Source organism: Malaclemys terrapin, chromosome 13 (assembly GCF_027887155.1).
Source record: "Malaclemys terrapin pileata isolate rMalTer1 chromosome 13, rMalTer1.hap1, whole genome shotgun sequence".
In the NCBI taxonomy this organism is placed as follows: Eukaryota; Metazoa; Chordata; order Testudines; family Emydidae; genus Malaclemys; species Malaclemys terrapin.
The window spans coordinates 2,354,412-2,369,141 of record NC_071517.1 but is presented as its reverse complement, the minus strand read 5'-3'; the positions used below and the strand labels follow the sequence as shown (position 1 = coordinate 2,369,141).

The 14,730-nt window shown below is 44.3% G+C and overlaps 1 protein-coding gene across 2 annotated transcripts in view; it reads right to left on the bottom strand.

Annotated features, from left to right (window-relative positions):
• The window catches only part of RPTOR (regulatory associated protein of MTOR complex 1), a 293,281-nt gene that overhangs the window by 92,095 nt on the left and 186,456 nt on the right, over window positions 1–14,730 (bottom strand). For both annotated transcript variants that reach the window (XM_054047579.1, XM_054047580.1), the window contains exons 11-13: window positions 10,153–10,254; window positions 5,986–6,069; window positions 3,546–3,656 (exon numbers count right to left, since the gene is read on the bottom strand). In XM_054047579.1, the coding sequence (XP_053903554.1) occupies window positions 3,546–3,656; window positions 5,986–6,069; window positions 10,153–10,254 (297 nt within the window). The remainder of the gene's footprint in view (window positions 1–3,545; window positions 3,657–5,985; window positions 6,070–10,152; window positions 10,255–14,730) is intronic.

Genomic DNA, 14,730 nt, shown 5'->3' with positions numbered 1-14,730 from the left:
ATTCTAAAAACCCATATTAAAGTATAAACTTACTATAATCTATTGAATAATTTAAATTAAACTAAAAAATAATATTAAAGCAGCACCTTTGCTGTTAATATCTTCAAGTAAGTCATACCACTGAACTGGTATAAGTCATTGCTAAGAACCTGTAGCCAGAGTTTATTGAAGGGCTAAACCAGCTTTTGACAGCAGTAGTCTCCTCTGCAGGTGCAGAGAGACTATTGTCTTCATTTCAGTTTATTCAATTAGACCAGTTCAATAACTGGTTCAAAGTTGAGAAACTGACTGGGAGTTGAAAAAGCAGTAAAGCTTGTTTTCCTCTACCAATCTACGAATAAGAATTAGATGTGCGAGGATGAGATCTACTAGTTCTAAAATTGTGAAGGACATGGTGACCAGAATCAATCAGTTCAATACACCAACTACAGATAGTTTTAAATGGAAAACATGTTTTGATAAACTTTGTCTTGCTTATGTACCCAGCACACTTAAGATAGTTATATTTAACTAATAAAAATTTGAAAATGCTGTTTTTGTGCATTTTAACTGAATTCCAAATTCCAGCCAAATACAGCTCGACACAAATCATGAGCAAAAAATTAACCACCTAGTAAATAAGAAATGCATCATTTACCATTTTCTATCATAAAGAATGTAAAACTGTATGTTAAGCTTTATAATTGCTTAAATAAATATGTACAGATAGAGTATATGCACGTTAGCAAAAGAGGTGCCATATTTAGGCTACATTTTAGTTGAAAACCAACATGTTTTAAGAATTTCCAACTAATGAGAATCAACCTTTCTTTAAGAAAAATCACTAAAAAGTACAAATAAAAAACTAGATTAAAATGTATTATTTCAATCCAAGTTTACTGTTTTCTGATTTAAATCATCACTGAAATTGGTGATTTAAATCAATCCACCCTGGAGGAAGCTTCTCTGGGAAAGTGTTTGAAAATAGAAGCCAGGGCTTTTGCCTGGATGGTTGATGTAACACCAGCCCTTGTAAGAAAACAGTTCCAGTTAGAAATGTGGCTTGCCCATTCACGCATACACACTCCTGCTGTACTCTAACACTGTAGCAGTAGTGATTCAGTGCAGTCTAATTAATCCTTCAGTCAACACAATGAAAAACAGCCTTTCATGACTGCCTTCAGCATCTGAGAATACTTTCACTTACATTCTCAGGGCATACCCCTGCAGTTGTCATTTCCATCATAAATCTTATAAAATAACTATTCCTGAAAGCACTACATTCACATAGGAGAGTGCTCTTCACAGCCAAAATACTACACGACACACTGCTGTATCTATCGACTAAGAGCTACATTACCCCTACCCCTTTTATCCCTTTCATTTCTGGATCCTGCAGATATTGGTCTTGCATTACATATTTTTCATTTTTATTCTTAGAGAGATGAGGGTGAAAATGGGTGTGTGTGTGTGGGGGGGGGCGGCGAGATAAAAGTCCTATAAAGTTACAGGGATTTTAATATTTATTGTGGGCATAATCATTACACAGTCTTTTGATCATCTTAATAAGCCAAAGATGTCTCATCAAGCGCATTTAGGCAAGTCTCTGCCCAGTCCAGGCTGGAAGGATGATTCTAGGCTTATTTTTAAAACAGTTCATGAAATCACTGAGTATTTCCTCTGATAAGCAGGACAAACCCTTCACTGGCATGTTTGTTTCCACTGTGGTGCGTGCTAATTAAGTTGATTCTACAATATCCCGATTATGTATTGTACCGGTCTCTGGGGCTGAAGCTGCATGGAGGAGCATGCATCAAAACTAAGCTTTTCAATATGAGTTTTAAGATTAATAATTTTCATTTTCTTTGCCATTCGAAAGCCTCTTAAGATGTTAACTAAAATATATTTATAAAACTAAATATGACAGTGCTCGATCAAGAGAGAAAGAATTCCAACAAATCCAATAGCATTCCTTATGCTACAAACAAGAGAAAAGATCATGAAAATACACAACCAACATTAAAACAGGAAGACTCCAACTTTAAAAAGCAGTTGATGCAATTTTACGTCAACTAATAACTGCACCTGCAATTAATTGTAGGTGTCAAACCAGGAAACTACATGTATCACTGCACATTTGCAGCTGCAATTAACTAACTGTTCAAATATTTGTACCAAAAAATAGAGTCTTTATTAAGGCCATCCTCAAAAATCATGATCCCAGTTTTAAGCCTTGTCCTGAAGGATGCCAAAGAGGTACCAGTGTGTGTCGTGAGAGGGAGAAGTCCAGAATCATGGGCCGTGTAGAAGTAGCCCAGTGTCCTGTCTGTTCTGAACTCTTTAGCACTTCCAAGCCCACCAACGCCAGCTGTCATTGCAGCTCAGAGAACAAGACCAGATTAGATTTAGAGCAACACTGGTAGCTAAACTCTCCAAAGAACTAGTTTTATTCTATTTCTAGGACGGCTTTAGAGATGCTGATGATCACCACATGTTTAAGATGAGTTTGGAGACTGTTCTTGCCCAGGTGGAGGCAAAGCCTGACCAAATGTTCTCAACCAGTTTAGCAAACAGAACATGAGCCCCCAATATGGACTAGGCCACTGTAACAGACATTTACCTACAGCACTTATAGGCTATGCTATGCTTACTGCAGAATGTAGACTACAGGCGCTGCACATGTAGCGATACATCATAGTGACAGGTTGGCTGCGTCCACACTTGTTACTCTGTATGTAGCTACATGCAGCAGCAAAAGGCTCTGGCCGTAGGGAAAGGCTCCGGCAGCAAGGCGCTGCCGGAGCCTTTCCCCGCTGCCTCCCCCATGACAGAGCCTTTCCCTGCTGGAGGAGCCTTCCATTATGGCAGAGAAAGGGTGAGGCAGCGGGGAGGCAGCAGGATACTGGATTGCTAAAAACAGCAGTGTTGATGCAGGTGGCACTGCTTGGGCGTGGAGAGAACTGCGTAAAGTACATACCCTGGGGGTTCAGGGGTACAGAGCACTCTACTCACCTAAGGTATGGCTCACTGTCTACGCTACTACTTAGAGCTGTGCTAGCTGGGCCTGCAGTGTCTGTACTCTACAAGCTGTCACTAAGGGTGGATGTACCCACAGAACGTAGGTCACCCTGACACAAAAAGAAGCATGATTGAAAAATGGAATTTCTTCCAATTAAAGTGAGATTTCAGCATGAATGAGGGATAAACTGAGGGATAAACATTTCACTTCATGCAGATGGGAATAACTTCCTTAATGAGCTGGTGATCACTTGCAAAAAGTCCAGTGAATGGGTAGGTAGCTAAATGAGCCATTTCAAATCAGGCTTGTCACTGCATCAATAGGGATTTCACATTCAGAAATTCTCAGCAGGCAACTCTAATGCACTAGTAACTTCACAGGTGGGAACTCCTACTAAATGAATACATTGGTTTTAAATCCAGCCTCCTGCATTTCATTGTAGATTGTACTGTCTGCCTCCAACTTTAAAGCAATTGGCTAAGGAAGATAACAATAAAAGATGTTTCTGGAAACAAATAAAAAGCAGTAACACTTCAAGATTACTCACACTGTCCACCGCAAGAATTTTGGCCCAGATGAAGACAAGAAGTGGTCTCAGTTCCCGAGCTGAACTCTGAAGCAGCTTCAGCACATAAGGGAAAATGCCAACAGAGAGAGCCTGGGGAGAAAGGTAGAACAGCAAATTACCATAAGTCTCCAAGACCCACCGCAGGAGGAGAGCTGGACAGGTGTCAGGATTGCAGCCTTTACGTAGATGCTACATATTTATGGCACATATGGGAAATCTGGTAGAAATTAATATCATACATTTATAGTAAAGAGGGGACTCCTGTGTAGTTATTTATCTCTGATTTTATTCCTGGATGTCCCCAGATATTTGGCCCTCTGAGATGACGAGTTAATTTAACACCAGCTTTTATTCGTTACAGCATGTGATTCTTCACGCCTCATGACGTGCCACTTTCCTCCCTCAGATGGGGCTATTTGCTCCCACAAGTAAACAGATTGCAAAAACTCATTAATTACAGCCCTTCCACTGGAAATCATACATGCCTCCCACACTTACAGAGGCTTTTAAATAAGCAACTTGTACAGTATTAGAGACTAATAGCAGGCAGGAGGACACATAGCTAGTTAAATTGTTTAGCATTTCACCATTACTGAGTGGTTACTATAGATAGTCTATACAAGTGCAGTGCAAAATAAACCTGAAGGGAAGAATTCTGTCCCCCTACTCCAGCACCTATATGCTACACCAGTGATGTATAAGGACTGTGAACAGCCCACAGGGGGTAAGGCGGAAGTCCTCCCTTCACAGGCACTGCACTGGGCTGCCATAGGCCATGCACGGTATAAAGCTAGTGAAGAAGGACCCAGGCACACACTGCTATGGTGAGTCTGGCTTACAATGCAGGCCATAGGAGCACAAGGGAGGCTACAGTAATTTTAAGTCAGCACCATGAATTGCTCATGTTTTGGCTCCTGCAGCAGCTTGCAATCCAGAGACTTTAAAGCCACCTTTGACTCCCCTCCCTCCTAGGGCTATGCCTTCTGTGCTATCAGGGCCGGCTCCAGGCATCAGCCCTCCAAGCATGTGCTTGGGGAGGCACCTGGAGGGGGGCGGCGCTCACCCGGGGAGAGCGGGGCCATGGCCGGGCTTGCCGCCCTTCCCCGGTGCTCCAGCCGGCCGGGGAGAGCGGGGCCGCGGCCGGGCTTGCTGCCCTCCCACCGGCGCTCCGGTCGGCCGGGGCCGCCCTCCCCCGGCGCTCTGGCCGGCTGGGGAGAGCGGGGCCCGCGGCTGGGCTCGCCGCCCTCCCCACAGCACTCCGGCCGGCCGGGGAGAGCGGGGCCACAGCCGGGCTCGGCGCCCTCCTCTGCCGAGCTCCCCGCAAAAAAAGCCAGAGCCGGCCCTGTGTGCTATGCTTCCGGAAGGTGCAGAACAGAATCTGACCTAAGTAGTGTGGGAACAGGTCTGGGAGGAGGATGAAAAAGAAAAATCTGTGAAGGTCCCATTACATCCCTGCTGTCAGAGTCTCACCAGCACCCTCTGTTAACAGAAGGCACCTGAAATCATTCACATTTGTATTTCAAGTGACACTCCTGTCCCATTCGTATTTATTACCCACATGGTGCTAGGCACTTTCCAAATGCAGAAGGCGGCTGTCCGTGCCCTGGACAGCTCACACGATCTAAAAAGTCCAAATGGATGAAGGACGAGACTAAAGAGATACAGCATACAAGTCAAGTGACCTGGGGGATGATAGACAACTGGCTAGTTCCATGTTTAATTTAGTTTATATGACAGTTTATAAACCATCCCAGCCGTTCTAGCCATTTTTAACTCTTACTTTGTTAATGAAAATATTTTTATATATTAAAAAAATTAATTAACTACCCCCAAACTGCTCCTTGCCCAGTTATAGCTAGTTCAGACCAAGCAGAGCTGTTTGACCTTCTCCCTCAATCCAAGCTGCCATCCTCTCAAGTGCATCTTCCCAGGCATGAAGGACAGGTGAAAAAAATATGTCTGATCCCATAACTTCCTGGAGGTGAACTTGTTTCTTAGCAAAAGGAAATGCTCATGACTGTTACTTGGGTTCAGGGACTTCATTTCATCTGGATAATTAGTTCCATAGGTCTCACATGCCCATTAGATGCTGTCTGTGTCTCCACATGTACTTTTATGCAGAAGCCATCACTATTCATAATCTCAGCCGAAGAGAAGGAGCAAAACATGGACAACGTGGACTAAAGCTGACATGGACTAAATATAAAGGACTCTCAGCAGCTTCCAAATCCTGCTTAAGCTCTGGCAACCTGGTTTATGTTGACCTCAAGGCCATCTGACTGCTGTCAGATACTGATCAGTGCTCCAAACTCAGGGCATATTTTCCACACCCTGCATTCATAAATCATCCTTCAGACCATATTGTCTACACTGAAAAAAATCACTCCGTTTCAAAGGGCCAGTGCAACATTGTACGCACCAAGCTAACGGCCCAGGGACCCAGGTCCAGAAATCTTCCCAACAAGTCAAGAGCTCGCAGCCGATGCACCTGGCTCAGCAGCACCTGCAGAGAGAGGGGGAAAACAAAGATTAGTGCCATGAACGGAAAGCCGTGTAACAGCCAGGCACGTATAACGAGACCTCACAGAGGCTCCATGCTCAGACACAACAGCCTCGTCTAAGGCTTAAGTTTCAAGCCAGTGAATAACGTTGAAAGGCAAGAGAGCTGACTGGCTGGAGCTTGTCCCAGCAGCGCTATCTGGGTAACAGTCATCTTCTAATGCAGCAATGCTCCCCTCTGGAAAGTTTTATGCAGACATATGCACATGTTTTTTTCTTGGAATGCAGTTTGTTTTCCCAACTCTAGGAAAGTGGGGTTTCTGACACATGCCATCTGCTCACATCTCTCTCAGGCACAGAAGCAGCGATCCAGCACAGGCCTGCTAGAAGCAGCCATTCGGGCTGTGAAATGTTCTCTCCTGATTTACAGAGGGAAGAAAGGAGACAAAGCAGGAGCAGGATGGCATCCAGTGGAAGTGTTCGGGATGAGCAGTAAGCCCGATCTCCCATTACCCAAACAACTCGGAAGCAGAAATAAGTTTTTGCTTTCCTTGGCAAATGGATGTAAGAGACTAAGGATTTAAGCAAGGGGTCACATTAGTCTTCAATAAAAATCTTATTAAAACAGAATTTGATGCCGATAATGAGAGTTCTACTGGCTAATATTTACTGTGGTGTGAAATATGCACAGATTGAGACCTCCAGACGTGAATCTCTTTACCAGATGTAAGATTTTGGAATGCAATGTTTAATTCTCGGTTTAAAACGCGTAATATCCCCCAGTATAGATCATGGCAGAAGCTCCCTGATTTGGCTCCACAATTTGCCCCCTCATTCCCCCCCCCCCATTATTTGGCGGTCTTCCACTTTAAAAGTTAAACAGCAGTAACTAATACTGCCTGGGTCATGCTTCATACTGCGGCCCACGAGAGTGACACTAAGGTTCATGCGGAGGGCCAGAAGGAAAGGATGGCATTTGTGTGAGGCTACAGACAGCATACTGACCTTTCACCTCTTAATAATGCTCCAATCCCAATATAGGTCAAAAGAGAAAGGACTTTGGTCATCGCACCCTAGCTGGCATCTGTCGACACCATAAAACCGCTTATAATTTGGCACAATTAGCAGTGTGCTCAGAAGAGGCCTGGCATTAGTATCAGGGAGCGCTGTTCTAGACAGTAGCAGAGATTAGAGGGGTAGGGCAGGACAGGACAGAGTAAGAGAGGGTGGTGCAGGCTAGGTGTAAGGTGCATTGGCAGAGAAAGCTGAGAGCAGGTGGGCTGTGCATATTAGTCCCTTTCATAAGAATTAAATAAATCCACAAATTCTGTCAAAGACAGGAAAAAAATTAGATGCAATTTTAAAAGGGTTTCTAAATGATCATGCATCTTACTGCTGTTAATATCACAGAGGCATGTATAAAATAAAATATCTCCAAGATTTAATTAAACTTGCAATTCATTATCTGAGAAAAGTATCGGGGTCTCTTTTATGCACATCCACTTTCCTGAAGCAAAGCGGCACAATGACCTGAAGACAAAAGTGATATGGACACAGGAGCCTTGGGACAATAATGATATGAGCTTAAAAGAAACCAGGAGGGAGATATTGCTATAAGAACTGCATCTTCATACCAACTGCATAGGGGTAATCGCTCCATTCCCTAAAAGGATACAACATCATTTCTAACCAGAAGAGGGGGGCTGCAGGGGCATTTAGAGGTCTGGATTACAAATCAGTTTGGTTTGTTAGATCCAACAACTACACACAGGACTGGCTCCAGGGTTTTTGCCACCCCAAGCGGTGGGGAAAAAAAAAAAAAGCTGCAGTTGCGATCGGCGGCACTCCAGCAGCAGCTCCACCGCGCCGCTTTCTTCTTCGGCAGGAATTCGGCGGCAGGTGCTTCCCTCCGAGAGGGACCCGCCGCCGAAGTGCCGCCGAACAGCCCGATGTGCCGCCCCTTCCCCTTGGCTGCCCCAAGCACCTGCTTGCTGGGCTGGTGCCTGGTGCTGGCCCGGTCTACACATAACTCTCAATAGCTGTCCAGCAACAGGGAGCCCTGCTCAAGGTTAGAAGCAGGCAGCATTTTGAAATCTGGAGCACCAAGCTGATAAGGAGGGAAGTGGATCTGAAAAAGCCAAGGAAGCCTGAGCATGCAAGTTGCAGTGCTGCCTAGGCATGGGAGGATAATTGATGGATAATGGGGTCCAGGCGTTAGCATTAAAGCTCCGAGGTAATGCAGGATAGAAGAAATCAGGTCAATGCAGCAGCAGCTGCTGCCATTATTACAGGGCAACACTGCATGAAACAAAAACTTGCTCTGCATCTCCTATTTACCTCCATGGGGCAAGTGTTAATCCTGTCCATCTGCACTCTCACAGCCTGGAAAAGAAGTGCCTCAGCAAGGATTAAGAATCTACTGCTCCGGCTTGTTTCAGACTCTCAGACTGAATGAGCTAACTTTTCTCTTTGTAAAGTTCTCCTCTCGCTTTTCTCTGAATCAGAAATCTGGCTTTGTCAGATCTTCCCCCGAGAGAGCAGTGATTCTAAATGGACTGCAATGTTTATAAGTCAGTAAAAGACCATTTACAAAAGGACTGTTTTCCGGTCCTCGGCAGAACCAGGTTTCCCATGTCTGGCACCATGCCTGTGGCACTCACATGCCCGTCTCTCCAGGGATACATTCGCAGCAATGTACCTCTTTAGGCCACAGGGGTGCAGTTCAGTAGACATAAGATCTATGTGACACGGCATTCAAGAGGGGGTTGAAACGTGCACCCTTCCCCCTCCCAATCGTTCACTGACACATCACAACTCAAACAACAATCCCCATTTCTAAAGCAGCGTGTGAACACACTTCCCTCCACACACTGCAATGCTTTAACGTTTACAGTGGTCACGCTGCTCTATCCTAGGCTCACCTCTTGAGATGATGGAAGCATGTTCCTGAACCAGGTGAAATCTCAATACCGCTGCAAGATTAATTACCAGAAGAGCTTCCTAGTGCCAGCTAATTCAGTGGAAGGCAGTGGACATAGTGCCAGAGAAGGAACCTGCCGGCTTCCATTGCAGTGACAGAGATAAACAGCACATCTCTGTTTCCATCCGATCTCAGGCTCAGGAGGCTCAGAAAAATGAAGATTTGGTCTCCAAAAGATCGATGGTACTGTCTGTTAGTGGGAAGGCGAGTCTTTTTCCAGCATGGGGATGGAAAACAAATGTCCTTGGACATGTGGAAGACGAGGACCCCATTCCTTTGATCTATAGTTTTCGACCTAAGGGAAAAGTGACCAAAGCTGCCTTGATGAGGATTTGCATTTGGGGGTGTAGGTGGGCATTGTGCCTTCGCTCCCCAGGAAACTTGGTTTAAGATGAGACTCTACGGCTCCCCAGGGTTCGCTCTGAAACTGTATTTTTCCCTTTCTATAGATGAACTCAGACCACCCCAAGCAGATAGGAAGGAGTGCAGAGGAGTAGCAGTGGCCTTCTGAGACTCATGCCTGTGCTGCTTCCCAATACACGCCAGGTGTGATACTTTGAACCCTTTCCTATACTTGTGTCAGACCCTCTTTCCCTGTTAGGGGACAGACACAGGAACCATTCACTCGTCACCTAGACTGCAGCAGTGCCTGCTTTGCAAATGCAGAAAGAAGACAACGTCCCTGCCTCACAGAACTAGCAGGTGTGATGGGAAGGTACGGGAGGAAGCAATACAGCAAATGCACCATTCTGGGAAAAAACTTTGCTGATTCACAGCTAAATAGGAGAGGACGAGGGAGCTTGATGCTGTTGAAGTGCTACTAGACGACAGCAAGAATTTATATGCTTCTCTGAAGGTGTAGAGGTGGGGGGACAAAAAGGGAAGACAAATGTGTCTATCAGCAAGGGTCTAGCAAACACACAATCAGGTTCAATTAGTCCTGAATGACCCCACGTAATTTATGTACCCAAACATCATCTGGCTGAGTGCACGGCACTCGGCAGGCAGGGAAAGACATGCACGTAAACACATTCACATGAGTGCCCAGGAGTCTCAGCAGTGCCAGCTAGCTTAACTCACTACCTGGCCCTTGCCCAGGCGACTCACCTGCAGAACTATTGGCAGTTGTTCTGGCGGGTTCCGGTTCTCCACTCCCATCGTTAGCCACACCTGGAATGCTGTTAGCTGCTCAGCAAAGAATGGGCTGTGCTGTTGGAACGAGAATAGAGAAGTGAATTTTGAGCTGTCCTCTTTATGAGGGTGTGCACCTGTGTGATGTTTGTCTGCCCCTAGACCACGTGAGACCACAGGCTTTGGCATCAATTAACTAGTATGGTGTGTTGTTCCCAACAACTATTCCTTTCAATTAAGGCACATAACTACTAAAAAGGATTTCTCAAACACCGATCTCGTGCATCCTCACACAGCACAGGAAATATGCCCGACTCCCCTGATATAAACATTTGTTTTTAAAAAGGGCAGGGGAAAAGGAGAAATAAGGTGGGTGAAGAAGATCTCGAGTAAAAAGGTTTAGGGAAAATTTGAACATGTTTTTCCACATGCAGAGTAGAGAGAGCAGCAGTTAATTTATCTTCCTATAGAGGCAGTTCCACTTATTTAATGCATGGCTCTGCCTTTGCCAAGTCCAAGGTGAAAATAATCAAGCAAGAATGAAAAAGATGTGTGCCCCTGTCTCATGCTCCCCGGGCTGCCTTACAGCTCCTCTGAAAAAGGCTGGTGATTCAAAGATGAAGTTTTGGGGCTGTATAGAGGGTTGCTTTTTACAAAACAAAACAAAATCCCTTCATTCCTTCACATCCACTGATCCTGGTGGTGATCGGCAGGTGATCTAAGGCTTCAAGTATGCAAACAAGAAGAATCTGAAACAACTACTTATAATAATGAATTCCCTGATTCAGCAGGTAAGATCTTAGCAATGTAGGGAAATAAGCCGGGAACTGACTTGCGGAGTACTGCAGAATGGAATCCAATAGGAGATTGGCAGGGGGGAGGGATAGCTCAGTGGTTTGAGCTATTGGCCTGCTAAACCCAGGGTTGTGAGTTCAATCCTTGAGGGAGCCACTTAGAGATCTGGGGCAAAAATCAGTACTTGGTCCTGCTAGTGAAGGCAGGGGGCTGGACTCAATGACCTTTCAAGGTCCCTTCCAGTTCTAGGAGATAGGATATCTCCATTAATTTATAATTTAATTTATTTTTTATTTATAGATGCTATTATAGGAAAAAAGGATGAAAACACTGCTCAGTACTTGGAAAACATTTGAGATAACTGTACACAGGACCAACCTGAATAAAGGAATCTGGAATTAATCACATTTGGATTAACAACTAAAAAATGTAGGAGAGTTTTCTCTAAATCTGAGCTATTCATACACTGCGTTACAAACAATAACAATGGCTGTGTTCTGATAGAAAACTACTCAAAGAGACCACAGAGTTACAGAGTGCTAACGGAACAACTGCTTTCGAGCTGGTCTCTGTCCCTAGACACAAGGGGAATGGTGTGAAGGATAACCAAAAAAAGAGCAGTGGAAGTGCTAAATACTCCGAGTGGCAGAAAGTGTTACTGTGGTGGTCCTATAAACAGGGTGAGCGCCCAGGCGTCCTTATAGATCAACGACAGAAATGCACAGTATAGTCTCAGTCTGAGATTTGTCATTTTTGTGGCATATTAGACTGAGGTTATTGGTGCCTGTTTTGGAGTGCAATGTGTGTCTGTGTACAGAATATAAAGTGAGAGGCAAAGAGACAATACATTTACATTGACTGCTTCCTGAATGAGGTTAGGAACTATGCATCGCAAAAGGCAAAGAAGCAAATGAGTTAGATAGTCCTAAATTCCTCTTTATAAATCACCTTTCTACCCCATATACCCTTCCTAAAGGGGAATAGATGTGAGAGGCAGTCCACCCTACAATTTCAGACAACTCCTTTGATCTAAGCCTATAATCCTATTGTGTGCTGGGAGTAACCCATCACAACGTACAGGAGTATCTCATGGCTGCTGGAGAATCTCATTCAGATCAGATCAGGGCATACTTAGTTTTAGAAAGTGGAGACACCGGAAGTGGCATTTCCTCATTGTAAAGTGCTTTCAGATCTTCAAGTGGAAAATGCTATATAGGGTAAGCACAGGGTATTATCAGTTTGTACTTGATAGTTGTGAGTGGGGTAGGCTTAAAGGGCAAGTTCATCTTGGCACTCATGGATTTTCAATACTCTTAATTTCTCTTTGCAGGGGAAATCAGTCATTTGTCTGGGATTTAATTCTAACCCCTGTGGGACCAGGAAGATGTAAAACATTGGCACAAAATGCATTGCCATTTAGGGTGACCAGACAGCAAATGTGAAAAATTAGATCAGGACTGGGGGGTAATAGGAGTCTATATAAGATAAAGACCCAAAAATCAGGACTGTCCCTATAAAATTGGGACATCTGGTCACCCTATTGCCATTTAACTCAGCTGTGACCCTAAGGGGTTCATGACAACTTGCCAGTCAGCATGGCAGGATCCCCTGCTCTAGATTCTCTTGGAAGAACAATTCCTTTTGCCTTATGTCACGTAAGGCTTGCAATACAAACGGGCTGTGAGAAAGGGCCAGCTATAGGACACAACAGCTTCCAGAATAGAACTCCATTGGGAAAAAGAACCTTCAAAGCACATTCAAGTGTGCATGCACACACAACTCCAACATGCTTCTTCCCTGTAAGAATGTGTCTAGACTACAGGCTCCTCTCCAGCAGATAACCCCGTTTTTCCAGCTTTGACTAGAGGAGAATACTCAGAAGTCAGTGGCTTATGTTTTTTATAATATGCTTTTGAAACAAAACAGCCCTGAAGAAGAGATTATCAATTACTTTATCCAGGGCTGGACTGGAATCTAAACCCACAGTGGCCAAAAAGGCCAGAGTACAAATGGTAGCTCAGTAATCCTCTGACTCTCACTAGCGCATTTGACATCTGAGACACTGATTGCTGTTCCTGCCAGCCCCGTTATGAAACAGACTGATTAACCTTAATAAAACTTACCCCCGCCCTGCATTAAACAACAATTTCTTATAGGATTAGCATTGGCTGGCAGCAGCTAACCTTGTCTGATATACAATGCTTACAATGCTTCCTGCTGGGTATAAAGCAGAGGTTGGAGGGCAGAATGTTTATTTAGAAAACAAGGAATTGATCAAGGATGTTCAGCTGTCTTTCCATTTCAATCATTTGTCAAAGCTTCGCAGTAGAAAGCAAAGCCCCTTCCACCCCCTCCCAAACTGAAAAAATAAGCTTCACCTTCTTTATGTCTGTTTGACAAAGCAACACCCTCCTTCCTCTTGCAAGCTATACAGCCAGCCTTGGCCATATCAGACTTACAACACGGCATTGACTGGAGCTTGGAGGATGGCTTGTTTTCACTTCTGATTGTCTTGCTTAGGTTGTAAAGTGAATAGAGTTTGCTGGCTTCTTACCTAGTCCCTGGTGGTTACTGCTCTGTTCTCACCCCTGAAACATGCCCCCTCTTCACTGTAAGTCAGCTGAACTGGCAGGCAGTTTTCAGATGCCCAAGACTGCCACAGGGGCATATTATGTGCACTATCCGAGCAGTGTCACAGAACTGCAATAGCAGGGGGCAATGACATTTACTGCTATTTTACAGTACGTATAGAAAAGGGAAGGGAATTAAAGGGTGTGTGAGCATTTACCAGCTTCACTCCCAAAAGAGCCAAAGTGTTTGTGCTGCATTCAGGCACTTGGATACAACTTCAGCCACTAAACCTACTGGGAAAATACAATTTGATAATATGCATGGACAGCAAGGTCATTACTGTAGAAACTCATTTTATTCCACGTGTGTGGAAGGCCGAAATCCAAAATACAAGTGTTACTAAAGGTTATACCCCATCCCTGGATACTTAGTATCATTCAAGATCCATATCCTAGGACACATTAAAACTCCTTGCATGGAAGGTTTTAGAGAAAATCATTTATGTTTCAAAGTAAATACCAGTTTCATTTCACTTGCTAGGCTGACTAGTGTTCATTTACATTAATCTATTATGGATTTATGCTATATAGATTTTGAGGTTATATTCTGGAATCTATTCAAACTGGTTGTACAGAAAGTCAAACTACCTGCAATAGGGCTAAGCAAAGATTTCTCTTCTGATTGTTTGTTTCAACTTTAACGGCCATTTAGCTTGCATGGGAATAGCTAGTTTAAAACCACACAAATTTGCATATTATCAGAGTTACTCTCTCTGAACCAGCTCAATCACAAAAGGAGTCTAGCAAATGCAGTACTTTATTCTCATAAATCTACACTGGGCTCTCAGCCAGTCACTGTAATGTATCTGGATGCATTGCAGATCAGATCCTGCTATACCTACTGAGATACAGAGTTTGCTATATAGCTATATTGCCACTCTTATAAACTTACATTAGGATCCTAGCCCTAGAAAATGGAAGACAGACTGCAAGGCTTTTTATCTCTGTCCGCAACACTTCAACTCTCATCCTGTTTCTTCTGTCTTGATTACAGCAATCTCCAGGCACGTCTGCACTGCAAGAAAACACTGCAGCTGGTCTAAGTCCTCTGACTCGGTCTCTGGGGATCGTGCTGCAGGGCTATAAAATTGCAGAGTGGCTGTTTGGGCTTGACCTGGAGCCCAGGCTC